Consider the following 18,080-nt stretch of genomic DNA (forward strand, 5'->3'; position numbering starts at 1 on the left):
GACACCCACGAGGTCAAGTAGGCCAGGACCCAGGAAGCAGAGGAGGTATCCCTCTCCAGTGAGCCACAGTCCTCACCACTCCCTACCGGCCAACCAACAATAAAATTACTACTTATTGTGAGTTAGTTTGGTGCCCGCTTCTCCTCCTAGGACTGGAGGCAACTGTGGCCAGCTGGACAGCTGATGCCCTGTCTAAAGGTGCCAGTGGCTACTCTGCTGCAGCTAATTGTAACAATATAAGAAAAATGGCTCCCCTGTGGACAGACCTTCCAACTGTTTTAAAACAAGCTGGAATCCGGATTTTTACCTGACACCTTCTGACTTTCCGACGGCAACTAATTCCAGTTTTTTGTTTCTTTAGCTGCGTAAAAACTAAACCCAAACTATCCAGGGGCTGGACTCAGCCTATCGGCCACTGAGTTTTTAAAGTTTTGTTTTGTTTTTTCTTTAGAGCTTTTTCTTTGGGGAGAGGGGTGGAAAGTACTGGAAATGTTGCTATTGTAAAATACAACACCCAGTTCTGCGAATAAAACATAAATGTCTGATGAATGAACAAAGTGAGCACCCACTTAGCCGCCTTCCACATCAGGAATGGAACACTGCCCACCAGAGAGACCCCCCTTCCATGTCTGTCCCTCCCCTTAACATAATAGTTGTCCTGACATTGATCTCTAAGTGTTACAAGTGAGTTTGTTGGGTTTTAGATATTAATGGAATCACACCATTAGCACTCCCTTGGATCCCACTGGCCGCTGGTTTTTAACCTTGGATATGGAAGCTTCCAGAAGCAACTCTAATCCACCTCCTATTCAACACCCCTAGGGTGATGGTTCAGAAATTCAGATCTGATCCTATCATCCCCACACCAATGTCTTTGCCTGAAACCCTCATTAGCCCCACCGCCCTCATGACAAGGAACAGCCTCCTACCTGCAGAGAACCCGCCAGCGTAACTGCTTGCTGCTTCCCTCCCCAACCTCGCTGCCTGCTGCCACCTCCTGAAGCCAGGCCCCAGACCCACCACCTCCCTCTCCCACCATGGTTCTCCTACACCTGGCTGTGCCTCCTATCAGCTCAACCAGCCACTTCATTGCTCGGACCTCAGTCTTCCTATCTATTAAATGGAGCCCTGGTCCTCCTATCAGAGTTGCAGAGTGCCCAGCACGCAGCAAGGGCTCAGTAAAAGGCTGTGGCTACTGTGCTGGTTCTGCTCGTCCTCCTCGGTCTTCCCTTCTTCACCCTAGTAAGGATTCACACCAGCCTCTGGCTCCTCCCAGGATCCCGTTAACCTCCAGACAGCACCGTACTGCCCATTCCCTCTAGACAAGGCCAGCCCCTGCCTCACTCGGTCCACAACACCACCTGCACCTCAAGTTTCCCTCTTGGAAGAGGCCCTTCCCAAACAGCTTAGACCAGGGTTGTAAGCGGCAGCTCAGGACTGAATCCAGCCCACGGACATGTTTTGCTTGGCTCGGATGTTTTTAAAATTTTAAATTAGCTTTAATTTAAACTTAAATTCAGCCAAGTGCTGAAGCTGCAGATGGGTTGCAAATGTGCCAAGACATGGGTCCCCTGGGCACGTGAGAAGCCAAACAGGGTCTGTCTGGGGTACCCGGAGCCCCTCGGCTTGTTGCCTCCGGTCACGTGCAGCCTTTATCTGCATTTACCCCACAGTGTGCTAAAACATTTTCATTTTGTATGTGAGCCACAACAGGAAAAAGGCTGGGAAGTAATGACTCAGCTACCAACTTTTGAAAATTGGAAGGTCCCAAGTGAAAATCCAGATTACTGCTCTTTCCTGAAAACTTACAGAATCTGGCCAATACACTCTGCTGCCTCACCCCGGCCCGTGAGCCGACTCACGTAACCTGCGATACGGGAGCCTGTAGCCTCTAAGCCGTGGGAGAACAGGAATCCTTCCTGCACCCCAGCACGTTCCCTCTCATACCAGCCAAGGCCTGCTGGGATCCCATCCTTCCCCAGCGCCCGTTCTTCCAGGCCTTACAGACGCGGCATCAATGGAGTCCTCCTCTTCCCCCTCCTCGCGGCCATCTTCGATCTCCTCCATCACTTCGGCCTTGGCCTCAGCCACCAGCTCCCGCAGAGCCTTGTTACTGGTGACACTGCTGACGAAGGGATGCTGAGGGGGTAAGACACACCTGGATTAGAACTACTTTGGGCTGGAGGGTACAGGAGGAGGAGGCAGAGGCGGAGGGAAGACGATCTCCCAGGCAGAGAAGGCCAACGGCATCTCTGAGAGAAATGTGAACATACACTTGGTACAGGCGGGCCAGGGGCAGCTCACAAAGTCCTGTGGGTGGTGGGAGAGTGGCTCTGCCACTCACCGGCTATGTGACACTGGGAAAGTCACTTTCCCTCCCTGAGTTGCAGGCTCATCTCCAAAGTGGAGATAATAATGCCAAACCTACAGGGAGGTCGTAAGGATTAAACGAAATAATGTACAAGGAAGTGTTTTAGCCCAAACAGGCGCCCCATGTATTTGCAAATTCTTAAGGCAAAGCTGTATATGTTCTATTCCTAGGCATTTACAGAAACACTGCATCTTTAAAAAAGGAAGGCTCTGGGCCCCTGGGTGGATCAGTCAGTTAAGTATCTGACTCTTGGTTTTGGCTCAGGTGATGATCTTATGGTTTGCAAATTCAAGCCCTGTGTCAGTGCAGAGCCTGCTTGAGATTCTCTCTCTCTCTCTCTCTCTCTCTCTCTCTCTCTCTCTCTCTCTCTCTCCCTGTCTCTTTCTGCCCCCTCTCTCTGGCTCACTCGAAGGAAGGAAGGAAGGAAGGAAGGAAGGAAGGAAGGAAGGAATAGAGAGAGAGAGAGAGAAAGAGAGAGAGGAAGGAAGGGAGAGGGAAGGAGGGAAGGAGGGAAGGAAGGAAGGAGAAAGAAAGAAGGTTCTTTCACACACCTTGCAAAACACCAAAGTTTTCAAGGCCTCAGCAGATGTTACATCAGCACAAGCATCTCCCCGGTAGAAATCTGTCCTTGGGCACCCAACCCCCAGCACCAGGAGTGTGTATGGCGGGCGGGGGGGGGGGGGGGGGGACAGTCATTAAATTGGAGTTTGCTCATTTGAAATGTAGAGGAAGGCTCTGATGACATCTGCCACCTTTACGGTCAGAAAATTTATCAGCGGAGGAACAGTGTCAACGAGATTGCAGGGAAGTATGTAAATGACGAAGAATAAATTTTCTAGCACCCTGTAAACACATTCACAACTGATAGGTCCATTACAAATCATTTTTATCTGCTTGTTCGTTTACAACAGTTCATTTGTGGAGGCTCACGAGGCACCACCCCATTCCACTTGGTCACCTAACTCTGCACATGTGAAAAGCACCAAACCTCACTCCTTTTAAAGAGCCCTGAACCAGCCGGGCTTTCTCTAGTCCAAACTAGTAAAGATTTTAAGTATTTCATCTCTTTCCTTTCTCTCCCATGCTCCCATTGACTATCTGATTCCTGCCACAGCCACATGCTGTGCCACGTGCTGAGATCTGAGATAAGGCTCAACAACAGGATAGGCAAGGTCCTTGCCCCTACGGGCTTGCAGCTGAGGGGGAGAGACAACAGACGCGTGGCCAACCCACAAACAGAATCACGTCAGATCAGGTAATGGGACAGCAAGAGGCTGGAACCGCGTGGGCCTGGGCTGGGCGGTGGAGGCTACTTAGTCTGCGGTCAGCGGGGCCTCCAAGAGGAGGTGATATTTGAGCTGAGACCTGAGGGAGGTGAAGGGGCTGGCCAAGGAAAGATCTGGGCACGGAGAATTCCAGGCAGGGGGAGCAGCAGAGCGCGAGGGCCCTGGGGCAGGACTGAGCTTGTGTGCTGGAGGCACGGCTAGAAGTCCGAGGAGGCAGGGCTTTGGGGAGAGGAGAGAGGAGGGGCCGGAGGAGGAAGGGCAGGGTGGTGTATGCAGGGTCCCCCCAGCCGTAGTGAGAAACTGAGACTTTCTTCTCGGAAGCTGCTGGAGGGCGCAGCAGAGCAGTGGTATTAACACTCACCCCTTAAAGGGAGCAGTCTGGCTGCTGTGTGGTTCCAAAAGGTCTTGAGTGTGGTTCCAAAAGGGCTTACTAATCATGCGAGGCAGGAGAGTGTAGTGGTTAGAGTACTGGCTTTACATTCTGCAGCCAGGGTGCCTGGGATGAAATCCTGCTTCCACCCCCACCTTGGGCAAGTCGCTTAACCTCTCTAAGCCTCAGTGTGCTCATCTGTATACTGGGAATAACGGTATGGTTGTGCGAAGCATTACAGGAAGTGCTCCAAGTATGGCAGCTATATCCACATCGTTGTTATCGCCTCCAACACCATTTGCCGTCACCATCGCTGCCACTGTCACCACCACGACCACCGTCACCACCAGCAGCAGCATAGCTGGAGAAGCCTTCATGGCTCAGTTTGCACCCCCAGCCAACCCTATTCCCTCCTGCATCCCCACAGGGCACAGCTTTTGGGACGGAGGGTGAGAATCAGTTCCCAAAGGTTCCCGAGCCTCACACTGCACAACCTCACGCATGAATTTGAGCAGGAAGCCACAGGACACTTCCCTGCAGTTGCTGAAGCAGATGTGGCAGAGGCAAAGAATGCAGGCACAGGCTTCTGGAAATACCAGGTTTTCATCAAGGCACACTACATACTGACCAAATCAGTGGCTTTTCAGCATGGCCAGGAGTCTTTCTTGAGGCAGGACAATCTGCCCCACTGCCTCCCACGAGCACCCCAGGGTCCTTAGGAAGCAGAGGCGGAAGCCATGGGGAAGAAAGCCCCTCTGACAGAGGTGCGGGTGAGCTGGGCAGTTGCCCTGGATGCCAACCCCGGAACCCCCAGGCAAGTGGGGCTGACAGGGCAGACCCTCCAGTGGCTGATTAGGCCCAGAACACTGCTGTGTAAACAGCCCTGGCAGAGAAAAAGCAGAGACAACCTCCCGCACTGCCTCAGCTCGACTACCTCCAGGGATGTGTCTAAAAAGGACAACACCCAAACCCAAACTGTCGAGGCCCAGCAGAGAGACAGAAGCCCTGCAAGGAGGGCTGGGGCCTTCCCAGGCGGGAAGCACGGTGTGTGCCAGCATGGGGACAGGCCAGTCCGGGTACACGGGTCACCGGAAAGGTGCTCAGGCACCCCTGCAGGAGGCCCACATCGGAGGGGAGCTCGGCCGTCTACTCCTTGGGGAAGAGGCACAGCTGTTCAGTGGCATTTCTGCAGGGTGCCCCACGATGCCACACAGCTGGCCAACCGGCACCTTCCCCCCCTGGCCAGGAGCCCTTCTGCCACCTACACAGACATTCTTTCCAAGAGCAGGAGCCTAGCTTTCCTCTGTGTACTGAGAAAGCACCTGCCAGGGGTCCTACATGCTGAGGCTGGCTTTAGACAACACCAGATACCCCTTTCCAGGTTTCAGTTGTCAGCATCTGTTCAATTCACCCCCGGCTAACCTTTTCTCTCATTCTTGTTCTCTTTGTTCCTTCTTTCTCTCCTTTGTTCATTCGGAGAGGAGGCTTACCAGAGTGGTCAAGAGAACAGGCTTTGGAAGGAGACAACCAGGATCGATATCCCAGCTCTGTCTTTTATAAGCTGTGTGACTCTGTGCCGGCTAACCTAACCTCTCTGTGCTTCAGTTTTATCATCTGTTTGATGGAAATCTGAACAGTTCCTACTTCATAGGGTTGTCACAAGGATTAAATTGGTTAACATTTGCTAAACATTTAGAATAGTACCTGGCATGGACAAAGGGTTACACAACAGTTTGTTAAGTAAAAATAAGTAACTATACTTAATGAATACTTGCTGAGGGCCCTCCATATATCAGACACTGTCCTGGATGCTTGGGACAGACCAGTGAACAAAACAGACTGCTGTCCTCCGAGAGCTGACATGCTGGTCAGGGAGATTAACAATACACTTAATAAACAAGTAAGCCATGGAAAAAAATCAACAGTAGGGCGAGGGAAAGGAGAATTAGGAATATGTGGGGGGTGGGGTGGCAGGTTTGCAGTTTGAAATAGGATAGTTGGTGGAAGCCTCACTGAGAAGCCAGCATCTGAGACAATACCTTAAAAAGGAGAGTCATCCCTGGAAGTGTCAGGAAAACACATTACAGGCAGTGTGAAGAGCTGTGCAAAGGCCCTGAGGTAGTTGTATGCCTGGAGTGTCTGAAATACAGCAAGAAGGCCAGAGAGGCTGGCAGTGAGTGAGGGGGCCAGAAGAAGGCAGAAGGTCTAAGGGGTCAAGATGGGGTGGGTAGATCATGCAGGTCCCTGCAGGACACCGAGACTCTGGGTGATAGCCTGAGCGAGAGGGGAGCCAACGAGGGAGGGACGGGAGGTTTCCCTCTGGCTGCTGCGCTGAGAACAGACTGAAGGAGGGCAGAGAGACCGGTGAAGAAGCAATCATCCAAGCGAGAGACACTGATGGCAGCTCAGACCCGTGGCTGCAATGGAAGACGTGAGAAGTGATCGGATTCTGGACATGTTTTGAAGGCAGGGACCACGGGACTTCCTGACCAAACGGACATGGAGCATGCAAGAAAGTAAGGTACGGTCTGGGGCCTGACGGCTGAGGGGACGGGTTGCCACGGACTGAGACAGGACGGCCACCGGTGGAAGCGGAGGGCACGCGGGTGTGGATGTCCGCGTGGCGGTGGAGCGTAAATGGCTGGGCGCAGACGTGGGGCAGGTGGGGCTGCGTGGGCTACAGGGGAAAGCATGGCCATCGCTGTAACTGGGGTGGGACCCTCGAGGTGAGTGGAGGCGGGGGACGAGGCCCTGATGCGCTTCCACGGTGAGCAGTCACAGGGAAGAGGAGCCGGTGAAGGGCATGGAGGAGGAGTGACGGGCGAGAAGGTGTGGGGACCCGGAAGCCAAGCGCTGGCAAGGGTGAGGATGAGCATCGGCTGTGGCCACGGCGGCCGGGTCCCCAGGGGCGAGCACTGAGGCCGGAGTCCACCACCGCATCCGACAACGTAAACGTCACTGATGCTGCTGACGAGAGCGACAACAAACTCAACGAGTATACACTGAGCACCTGATGTGCCGGCCACGATGCTAAAAACAGTACGTAAAGAATCTCATTCACTCACACAATTCCGTTAAGTGAGCGCTATCCACATCTCACAGACGAGGAAACTGAGGCACAGAGCGAGCGCCACTCACGTGCTGGGTGGTCAGAGCCTGGGTTACTAATCACCACGGGACACGGTCCCAAAGAATCTCTGTGCAAGGGAGCAAGTGAATCGGAAACCAACGTGAGCTCAAGGCAGAACAGGGGGTCGGGGTGGGGAGACTGAGGGGCGGGGAGGAACCTCCCAGAAGCAGGCAGATACAAGGGGCATGAGCGGCTCTGCAGGGGGGGCACTGGGAAGCCGAGACCTGAGGTCTACCTGTCACTCAAAGCCGGGTGACCTCAGCAAGTCACGGTCTACCCTCCCACACCCAGAGATAAAGCGGCACGTGGAAAAGGCTGACGGTGGCCTAAGCCAGGTTTTATTGATCTCAAGGGATCTCTCCTTTCTTCTGCAACCCTTTCTGTCTCACGCTGAAGATCCCCTGGCAGGACATTTTTTCTAACTACGGAGTAAAAATTCCTGGCTCAGGCTGAGGCTTTAGGGCTGCCATGTGGGAACGGAGGACAGCTGGTCTCTTCTCCGTGGAATGTCCTGACTGTCCTAGAGGCCGGATGTTATCAGGCCAGGAGGCTCTGCTTACAGGAAACAATCGGCCCCAACGGCTACGCCCCCGCCCCCGCCCCCCCCCTCCCCCACCTCTGGCTTCTCCACCAACCAGCACACAATACCCAGAAAATGAGGCCTCAGGATACTCCAGAGATTGGAATTCAATGCATCACTCAGCAAGCTGGCCCTTAGCTAAGCACTTGACCGTATCTTCATACTTAACCCTCACAGCTACCTGGTTAAGGGGGACACTGCTATTATCCCATTTCAGAGCAAGAACAGGGTCACAGATAAGTGAAGCCAATTTCCTAGGGTCTTACTGCCAGTAAGTGGCAGAGCTGGGATTTGAACCCAGGACCTTACAACCACAGTCCACACACTTAATCGCTGTGCTGCACACCCCAGAGGGATGCGCTGTAGCCCAGCATGTCGACCGGGGGCCCAGTGTCTGGCACACGGCAGGTACGCAGGGAGAGTGGCCGATTGTGAACAAAGCCTCGGTGCTTGGTGTGGCCTCTTGGTCCCTCCCCCCCCAGCACACATCAGAGGCTGGGTCACACACGCGGAAGAACCAGAGGGGACAGGGTGTGGAGAAGCAGCCCCTCCCCAGCACCCAGGCCACTGTCTCTCCATCTCCCATCAGCGTTGATGGCATGGGGACAGCAACTGGCCCACCTGAGGATGGCTGGGCAGGTGATATGTGCCACTGTCAAAACACAAGGCACTAGCCCAGGCAAAGAGCAGCTCCCAGCTGCCCCCAATATTTCGAAAAGCTTCTAGGAAACCACCGTCACCTTCCCCATGCTAAGGCCGGAGGTTCCTCACATGGCAGCCAGAGGGGCCCTTGTAAGTATAAGTCAGATGCCGTCTCCCCAGTCCAAATCCTCAGGGGCGCCCCACTGCACACAGGGTAAAGCTCAAGTCCTGGACCCCGCGTGACCCTGTGCGACATGGCCCTTCATGCAGAAAAGAGCGAGCCTGCCCCCCTTTGAAGGGCCTGCTTCCGCCACCGGCCCTTAGCAAGCCGCTGGAAACTTGGGTTTGGGGAGGGGTCCACCGTGAAGGGACAAGAGTGGCTCGCTCTGCCTAAACTGTTTGCACAGACGGTATGGTTCACGCTGAGCACCTGCCTTCCTTCTGGGGTCTGTGTCCTGCTGCAAAGCATCAGAGTAGTGAGCACGCCGTGGCGGTACGGGTACCCTCTCGGCAAACCATCCAAACTTCAGGTGGACAGACCACACGCCTCTCTGATCTCTGCCCTCACCCCTGGCTCGGTGCCTTGGCCTCCTAGCCCTTCCCAGCCATGCTCACAGGCCAGGCCTTTGCCTCCACTCCCCAGGACCACTTACCTAGTCCCCTCCCCCACCCTGGGTGCCTGTTCACACAGAGCCCCTCCATGCCCTCCTTTTATCGGGGAGCAAACCCTCCCAGGCCCCCCTCTTCCTGAGCTGTTTTATTTTTCTCCCCCCCTTCATGTGCACCTACCCACTGTCTGCGGCCTGTCTCCCCCAGTAGAACATAAGCTGTTTGAGGACAGGCTCTGTGGGAGCCTCCACACGACAGCCCTCCCAGGACAAGAGCAGGCACTCAGGAGGCGCCCAGTGAGAATCAGCAGATGAATAAATGGTTGCTCCTGTGGTCACCCGAGCTGAGGAGAAACACACCCAGCTTCCAGGCCATCTCCTGCCTCCAAAGCAAGGGCAGGGCAGAGGGGGCAGGCCGCCACCCCCGGGAGAGGGGCACCGCTTACCTCCAGAAGCTGCGCAGCATTGGGCCGGGTCTCTGGGTTCTTATCTAGGGCCACCTTCAGGAAGTCTCGGAACTCCACAGACCTGGGGGGGTGGGGGTAGGGGGCGCCCAACGGTGGCAGCAGTCAGCTCCAAGTAGGGCAGAAACTGAGAAAATTCTCCCCGTCGCACACTCTACTCTCCTGGGAGTTGTGTGCTTCCCAAACACAGCCCTCAAAGACAAAGGCGCCTTCATGAGCTAAAGCGGTGAAGTCTACGGGGTTTTCACGATGACCTTTTCATTGTGAACATCACCGTACAGACGGGATGTGGAAATCAGAGAGCAGGGACTTGCCCAAGGCCACACGGTAATACACAGAAGTGCAGAGACTTATGCCCGAGCCTCGGTTCCCAGCCCAGGGTCGTGCCATGTGGCTGCTGGGGCTCATTTAGGCACTTACTCCCACAGCGGGATCCGGCTTATGGGATCACCCAGTCTGCTTTGATGGACAACCCATGTCCAGAGCACGTGGAGGGCCCGGGTAGCTCAGAAAGGCCCAGAGACCTCCAGGCCCCGACTGCTCCCCCACTCTGGGCACTCCACCCACCCAATCCCACCTGCCCTGTGACCCAGGGCTGCTGGCCATGGAACAAACACCCTCAGGCAGGCAGGCCTTGCTCCTTACCACTTAGAAGGCGTGAGCAGAGTGGGGGGATCCGACTTGGCAATCTTGAGCAGGACCCGCATGGGGTTGAGCTCATGGTGCGGGGGTTCGATCTGGGCCATCTCAATCAGAGTGATGCCCAGGGACCAGATGTCAGCTTTGTAGTCATACGGGGTGTCCTTCATGGTCTCACACATCACCACCTCGGGGGCCATCCTGAACCAACCAAGGGATAACACAGGGCTAAGAACCTGGCCTTCATAGGCCCTTCTCAGAGACTCGGGGTCAGGACCACCACAAGCCAGTGTCAGAGAGCTGGCAGCACTCCTGAATCACGATTTGCATTGCTGTCCATCCCACTGTCTTCCTTACGATGGTCTTCACTCAGTAAGGTGCCTTCAAGGAGCTCCAACGCCATGTCCCGCTGCAGTTCCCGAAGCCTACCACAAGATGGCAGCAACAATCCAGAACACAGAGTCCTGGGGAAGGGGTGGGTAGAGGCAGAGGGGAAGGTGCCCAGAAAAAACTGGGGGCACAAGGTGGGGGGTGTGGAAAGAATACACCAGCACAGACAGAACGGATGGGAGATAACAGGAGAAAGAGGAATGAAGGGCAGAGAGAGAGAAAGAAAGGGTGAGTAATAAGCAAGCAAGAAAGGAGCCTAACTCCACAATGAGAAGTAATGCACATGAAAAACAGAAAGCAGTTAGGTGTGAAACTGAGAGAGGTTTTTTGTTTGGTTTGGTTTTTTTTATTTTGTTGCCTTTTTTTTTTTTTTTTTAAGTAATAGTTTGGGGAAAGAAGGAAACACAATGGCCTAGAGAAGCCCAGAGAAACTTCACAGGAGGGTAGGAATTGAACTTGTTCATCCTCACAGTCCCAGCCCAGGGCCTCACATTCAATCTGTACTTGTTGAATTAATTAAGAATTAAACCATTTTCAGGGCATCTGGGTGGCTCAGTCAGTTAAGCACCCCACTCTTGATTTCAACTAAGGTCATGATCTCACAGTTCATGGGTTCGAGCCCCACATCGAGCTTTGTGCTGACAGCACGCAGAGCCTGCTTGGAATTCTCTCTCTCCTCTCTCTCTGCCACTCCCCCCCTCACACATGCGCTTTCTCTCTCTCTCAAAATAAATAAACTTAAAAAAAAAAAAAAGAATTAAACCATTTTCTAGGGGTTCCCGTTGAAGTGTCCCTAATGGAGTATTTTCTATACGCATCATCGCATTTCATCCTCTCAACAACCTGTGAAGTAGGTGCTGTTCTATCCCTGATTTCATAGAGGAGGAAACGGAGGGACAAGGAAGCTAAGCAACTTGGCCAACGTCACAGCACTCGTGAGTGGTGGAGACCAGGCTCAGACCCAGCAGGCTGACTCAGGAGCCCTTGACGCGGCCAGAGGTCACCTTGGGGAGTCTGAGGTTGAGCCTTCAGTCTACCATTCCCTTTCCAGAAACTGCACAACTCACCAGTAAGGCGTTCCTATGAAGGAATCTCGTTTCTGCAGAGTTTTCAGATTCTTGGCAGACACACCAAAGTCAGCTGCAAGACAAAAATCAGATACAGTATTTGATGGACATTCCTCCACCCACAGTGCTGGGGTGTGAACTCAAGAGACAGACGTTCCAAGTCAATTAACAGATGCCATTTCCTATCTAGCAAATTTTTGATCATTAAAAATATATCTACTGCTGGAAGGATATATTGAGACATGCAATTTCCTTCTTGCTAATAACGGTATAAATTGAAGAGCCTTTCAGAAAAGTAGTGGGGCAATAAATTCCAAGAAACTTTAAAATATCTATACACTCTTCTGATGCAGTAATCCCAAACCTAGATATTAACCCTAATGAAATCTCAAATATAAAAAAATTATGCAGAACGATGTTCATCCAAGTGCTATTGTAATAGTGACAAATTAAAAAGAGCCATAATTATTTAGCTTTCAGAGAGTGATTTTAGCCAGAAATAATTGTGCCTTGGTCAAAGCTCACTGACTATGATACTGTCTCTGCACAAAGCTGAGGGAGTGACTTTAAAACTTCTTATGTAAGAAATAAAGAAAATAAAACTTCTCATATACTATATTGTCTTCTCCAAAAAGGACTTATGATGGCATATCAAACACACACACACACACACACACACACACACACACACAAACTAAGAAACTGAGAGAGAGGTAAGAAAGATAAGGTAAAGGGTAAACAACTGAGCAGATTAAGGAAAGTGTGATGGGGCATCTGGGTGGCTCAGTCAGTTAAGCATCGACTCTTGATTTCAGCTCAGGTCATGATTTCACGTTCATGAAACGGAGCCCCGCATCAGGCTCTGTGCCGACAGCACTGCGGACCCTGCTTAAGACTCTCTCGGGGCGCCTGGGTGGCTTGGTCGGTTGGGCGTCCGACTTTGGCTCAGGTCATGATCTCATGGTCCGTGGGTTCGAGCCCTGCGTCGGGCTCTGTGCTGACTGCTCGGAGCCTGGAGCCTGTTTCGGATTCTGTGTCTCCCTCTCTCTCTGCCCCTCCCCTGTTCATGCTCTGTCTCTCTCTGTCTCAAAAATGAATAAACGTTAAAAAATTAAAAAAAAAAAAAAAAGACTCTCTCTCCCTCTGCCTCTGTCCCTCCTCTGCTCTCTCTCTCTCTCAAAAAAGAAAAGTAAAGTGTGATGTACTGGCATATGACGGAGTATTTTATAGGCATTAAAATTAGTTTTGAAGTATTTTTATTCAGTATTTTAACACTGAATTACACGTACGAATACATATCAATATTAAATGTTTAGTATGTATTTAACATTTGATATTATTTAACATGTATTTAAATATGTCAATATTTAACACCATATTAAGATATTGTATTTATAGGCTTAGAAGGTGCAGCAGGAAAGGGGAGGACGCACAGCTGAACAGTGTGTGGTCGGCGCGATGCTCCCTTCCCCCACAAAAAAAGGGCAAAATATACATGAACGGACTTGGAGGAAATACACCAACTGGCTAAAATGGTTGTGTGTGGATCATGAGACCAGGCTAGGTTTCTTCTACTTTTCTGAATTCTTCAGGTTTCCCATGATGAACATACAAGACTTTCAGGACTAACAAAAATTAAATGTATCTTTAAGCCATCCAACAGCACCAGCCAGTCTTCCTTCACAAGCCCAATACTAAGAGAAGAGTCCAATGCCACATGCTCAGTTGGAGCATGTGACTCTTGATCTCGGGGTTGGGAGTTCAAGCCCCATGTTGGGCATAGGGACTACGTAAAAAAATCTTTTTGGGGGTGCCTGGGTGGCTCAGTCGGTTTAAGCGTCCAACTTCGGCACAGGTCATGATCTCACGGTTGGTGGGTTTGAGCCCCACGTCAGGCTCTGTGCTGACAGTTCAGAACCTGGAGCCTGCTTGGGATTCTATGTCTCTCTCTCTCTCTCTGCCCCTCCCCGCTTGCACTCTGCACGTGTGCACGCTCTCTCTCTCCCTCTCTCTCAAAAATAAAAATTAAACAAAAATTTTTTAATAAAATAAAATCTTAAAAAAAGACTTTTTTTAAAGCATTCCAACTAGTAAGTTAACATAAACTTTTGTATGGCAGAAAAACAGGTAAGTTTCATCTTGATTAAAAAATAAATTCAAGGGGCGCCTGGGTGGCGCAGTCGGTTAAGCGTCCGACTTCGGCCAGGTCACGATCTCGCGGTCCGGGAGTTCGAGCCCCGCGTCGGGCTCTGGGCTGATGGCTCAGAGCCTGGAGCCTGTTTCCGATTCTGTGTCTCCCTCTCTCTCTGCCCCTCCCCCGTTCATGCTCTGTCTCTCTCTGTCCCAAAAATAAATAAAAAACGTTGAAAAAAAAAAATAAATAAATAAATAAATAAAATAAATAAATAAATTCAAGAGGAAGCAACACCTTGAGCAGACTGCTGCTGCTTAATTCAAAGCAAGACAAGTTGCAAAGCTGTTACAACTGCCAGCCGCCCCAGAAGCCTGTCTAGGTCTTGAAATGAGCTGGCCCGAACCACAGTCACATAACAACTGCTGTCCTGGAGAGCTTGAATCAGACCCACAATTTCAAACCAGGAAGGAGCATAATGCTAAGAGCATAGGCCTGAATACCAGAGAGCTGGTTCCAGTCTCAGCTCTTCTTTTTTTTTTTTTTTTTTTTAACATTTATTTATTGTTGAGAGACAGAGCATGAGCAGGGGAGGGGCAGAGAGAGAGGCAGACACAGAATCTGAAGCAAGTTCCAGGCTCTGGGCTGTCAGCACAGAGGCCAACGCAGGGCTCGAACTCACGAACTGCGAGATCATGACCTGAGCTGAAGTCAGACGCTTAACCGACTGAGCCACCCAGGTGCCCCTGGGCTCTTCTTTTTCATTGGTTCATTCACCTATTCATCAGGGTGCCATCTGGAGGCAGACATCAGCCAGGAGCAAACTAAGTCCTTGCCCTCGGCAGCTCAAAGTTTAGTGGTGGAAGGAGAGGACAACCGGACAAACACCAGTAAGTACATATTCCTAACTGTGTAAAGGGTGGAAAGATGGGATAGGCAGTCTACGGTCAGAGAAGTGAGAGAGAGAGAGAGAGAGAGAGAGAGAGAGAGAGAGAGAGACAGATAGTGAGCGGGAGAGAGCACAAACAGGGAAGGAAGGAGTGAATATTAACTGAACATCTATTATGTGCCAGGCATCCATTCATTCAACACATATTAATTGAACATCTATTACGTTCTAGGTGCAGGAGTGAACCAAAATCTTCACCCTGGTGTGGCTTGCTACTCTAGCAGTAAAAACAGGCCCTCCACAAGCCCCACGGCAGGTGAGAGGCGGACGGACGGTTCTTTTAGACAGGAAGTCAAGATCTGAGGGAAGAGATTTACAGACAGGGATGACAAATGGGCTGAAGGGCCTGGAAGGGGCAAGGCAGAGTGGCTAGAGGGAGAGGAGGTGGCAGCAGAGAAGGCAGGAGACAGGCAGGGGTCAGGACAGTTAGTACACCTCTGACCCTCCGTTTCCCTGTCTGTGATACAGGGGTGGTGATTCCGTAGAACTACTCTGTAGGGTTGCCACGAGGATTCAATGACACACATGAGGCACTCAGCTCCAAGCCCAGCGCTGTGTAAATGCCCTGTCCATGGGGCACGTGAGCCAGCAGACTCAAGAATCTTAGACTGGAGCCTGGCTGAGGGTCCTGCGAATGGTCAGGAAAGCTGGTCTCTGAGCCCGGTCAAGGCTAAGTAGATGGCAGGTGCTCCGTCAGCTGATGACAGGCCCAGAGGGACCAACGGCTGTGGCAGAGTGAGGTTCAAAACCAGGAAACCCACAGGAGAACCTGGCTCTGCTGAGGACTACCTGGGAGGCCAGGACAAGTCGCCACCTCTCCGGGCTCCTGGGTAAGAACGGGGGGGGCCTGCCTTACCTCCTCCCTATGGGGTCCCTGCAAACACCAACAATGGCCAGCACAGATTTCCTAGGAAATCTTTTGGGAACAGTGTCTGCCTCTCAGACCCAGCGTGAGGCTCCCTGGAGCTGGAGGCAGGAGCCACTCCCCCACCAGGGTCTCCATTCCCCGCCTGAGAAGAAAGAGGAAAAGCAGAAACCACCACAGTTTTGCAACGACACACAGCTGGTCTCCAAGGCCCTCCCTTAGGCATGAGCCAGCCAGCCTCTTGGATGGCGGCTACTTCCGCTTCTGCCCCACGTCTGCCCCCCAAGACGGGGCCCACCCAGGAGGGTGGGGCGGCCCCTCCCGGCAGCCCTGGGACTTCAGGCTGCCTGAATGGTGTTTACAGGAGGCGTCCTCTGACAGGTGGGGGGCTGCCTCCGACAGCTCAAAGGGGCTTTTCCCCATGCAGTCTCTTCTAATGCAAACACTCCTCTGTCCTTCTCCTGTTTCACAAGGATCAGAAGCAAGGGCAGCAGGTAGGAAGGCGGGGCCTGTTTCATAAGTTATCATCTCCATAAGGAAAGAGGTCATTTCTGCTGTATCCAGAGCTGCACTGCAGGCACAGCTGGCACAGGAAGTACAGCTGAATCAATGAATGGACGGACTTTGCTAGACCGCCTCTTATGTTTGGGAAAAAATAACTGGTTTGGGGTGCCTGGGTGGCTCAGTCAGTTAAGTGTCCGACTCTTGATTTCAGCTCAGGTCATGATCTCAGGGTCGCAGCATCGAGCCCCGCATCAGGCTCCATGCTAAGGGTGGAGCCTGCTTAAGATTCTCTCTCTCTTCCTCTGCCCCATTCCCCTGCTCGCTCGCTCTCTCAATCTCTAAAACAAACAAACTAACAAATAAATAAATAAAACTGGGTTTTAAGAAATATATTTGTTGCTTCTCCAAAGAGATTGTTAAAAAAAAAAAAAAGAAAGAAATATATTTGACACAGCGATTCTCTTTCTAGAAATAGATTCCCCCAAATCATGTTTATAATATATATGGAAGCTTACAGAAGCATTATTGGAAAGAGTAAGAAATTGGAAAGCACCCAGTTGTTGCCAAAGCTGAGCTGGCAAAGGAGTTAGAAAAACTGTGGTGCGGCCCAGCCGTGAACTAGTATGCAGCCCTTAAAAAAAATGAGGTTGCAGGGGCACCTGGGTGGCTCAGTCAAGCGTCCAACTCGTGCTTTCGGCTCAGGTCACCAACCCAGGGTCATGAGATCGAGCCCCACATGGGGCTCCACACGGAGTGTAGAGCCTGCTTGATAGTCTCTCTCCCCCCACCCCCCGGCCCTCTCCCCCACCTAAAAAAATACATATATCAAAAAAAAAAAAAAAAGGGAGATTGCATTTGTATGTACTAACTTGGGACTTCATCCATAACATGTTGCCCTGAACATGATGGTGATTGATGCATATGATAGAATGTACAGAATTCCAGTTGTATTTTAAAAGAAAGACATACACATACTGTGTGCACACATACACCCACAAACACAGAACAGGGTCTGTGAGGTTATACATCAAACCTAATGGTAACCACCTCCCCAGAAGCAGGATTTGGGGAGAGCACACAAGGGGGTCTTACATTTTTCTTTTAAACATTTTTTTAACGTTTATTTATTTATTTTGAGAGAAAGAGACAGAGAACGCATGTGCTCCCAAGCCGAAGAGGAGCAGAGAAAGCAAGGGAGATAAAGAATCCCAAGCAGGCTCCGCATTGTTACAGTTCGTGAGACCATGACCTGAGATGAAATCAAGAGTTGGATCCCTTAACCAACTGAGCCACCCAGGTGCCCCGGGTCTTACATTTTTTAACTTTAGATGCTTTTATTCTTTAAAATGTTTCTGATAAAGAGGACACCGCTTTTCTGGCTTAAAAAGCTGAAATGCACGTAGCAGAAGTCTTTTAGGTTTGTGGGTTCTTGTTTTTGCTTTTTGAGTAAAACCCAGTGGGAGCCAGGATGTGGTGAGAGAACTTCACACTCGCCGGGGGTGAGCTGCGCACACTGGACGGAGGGCACACTGACTGCAGGGATTAGCAAAAACCTGACACGCTGCACACGCCCAACAGTCATAACAAACACTAATATTTACTGAGAACTTGCCAGGTGCACAGCACTGTGCAGACTTCTGCACATCACTTACATCTTCCTCTGCAAATCATTTTGCATATCATGCGCATATATATATCCCTGTGCAGATCATTTATAGCCAGGACCCTCGGAGCAGGGAAAATTATTATCCCCCTTCTCTACAGATGAGAAAACTGAGGAGCTTGCAGATGGTTACCCAGCTCTAAGGACAGACATATGCTAAGTCTGTGCTTTTTTTTTTTTTTTTAAATGTTTATTTTTGAGAGACAGAGACAGAGTGCAAGTGGGGAAGGGGCAGGGAGAGGGAGACACAGAATCCAAAGCAGGCTCCAGGCTCCAAGCTGGCAGCACAGAGCCTGATGCGGGGCTCGAACCCACGAACCGTGAGATCATGACCTGAGCTGAAGTCGGATGCTTAACCGACTGGGCCACCCAGGCATCCCGAAGTCTGTGCTCTTTACCACTATCAGGTTCTACCATTCTG

At 51.4% G+C, this 18,080-nt stretch overlaps 1 protein-coding gene and 1 long non-coding RNA gene across 3 annotated transcripts in view; one reads left to right on the top strand and one right to left on the bottom strand.

Annotated features, from left to right (window-relative positions):
- STK10 (serine/threonine kinase 10) overlaps positions 1 to 18,080 on the bottom strand; it is a 118,879-nt gene that overhangs the window by 32,945 nt on the left and 67,854 nt on the right. For both annotated transcript variants that reach the window (XM_086715154.1, XM_086715158.1), the window contains exons 5-8: positions 11,548 to 11,620; positions 10,097 to 10,291; positions 9,434 to 9,515; positions 2,005 to 2,139 (exon numbers count right to left, since the gene is read on the bottom strand). In XM_086715154.1, coding sequence (XP_086571280.1) covers positions 2,005 to 2,139; positions 9,434 to 9,515; positions 10,097 to 10,291; positions 11,548 to 11,620 — 485 coding nt within the window. The remainder of the gene's footprint in view (positions 1 to 2,004; positions 2,140 to 9,433; positions 9,516 to 10,096; positions 10,292 to 11,547; positions 11,621 to 18,080) is intronic.
- Positions 14,188 to 17,199, top strand: LOC147584192 (uncharacterized). The gene is made up of 3 exons (XR_015254104.1): positions 14,188 to 14,568; positions 14,800 to 14,883; positions 15,096 to 17,199. It is a non-coding gene; the product is annotated as an uncharacterized LOC147584192 (long non-coding RNA).

This window comes from Puma concolor, chromosome A1 (genome assembly GCF_028749965.1).
Source record: "Puma concolor isolate L17-30 chromosome A1, mPumCon1.1.hap2, whole genome shotgun sequence".
NCBI classification, from domain to species: Eukaryota; Metazoa; Chordata; class Mammalia; order Carnivora; family Felidae; genus Puma; species Puma concolor.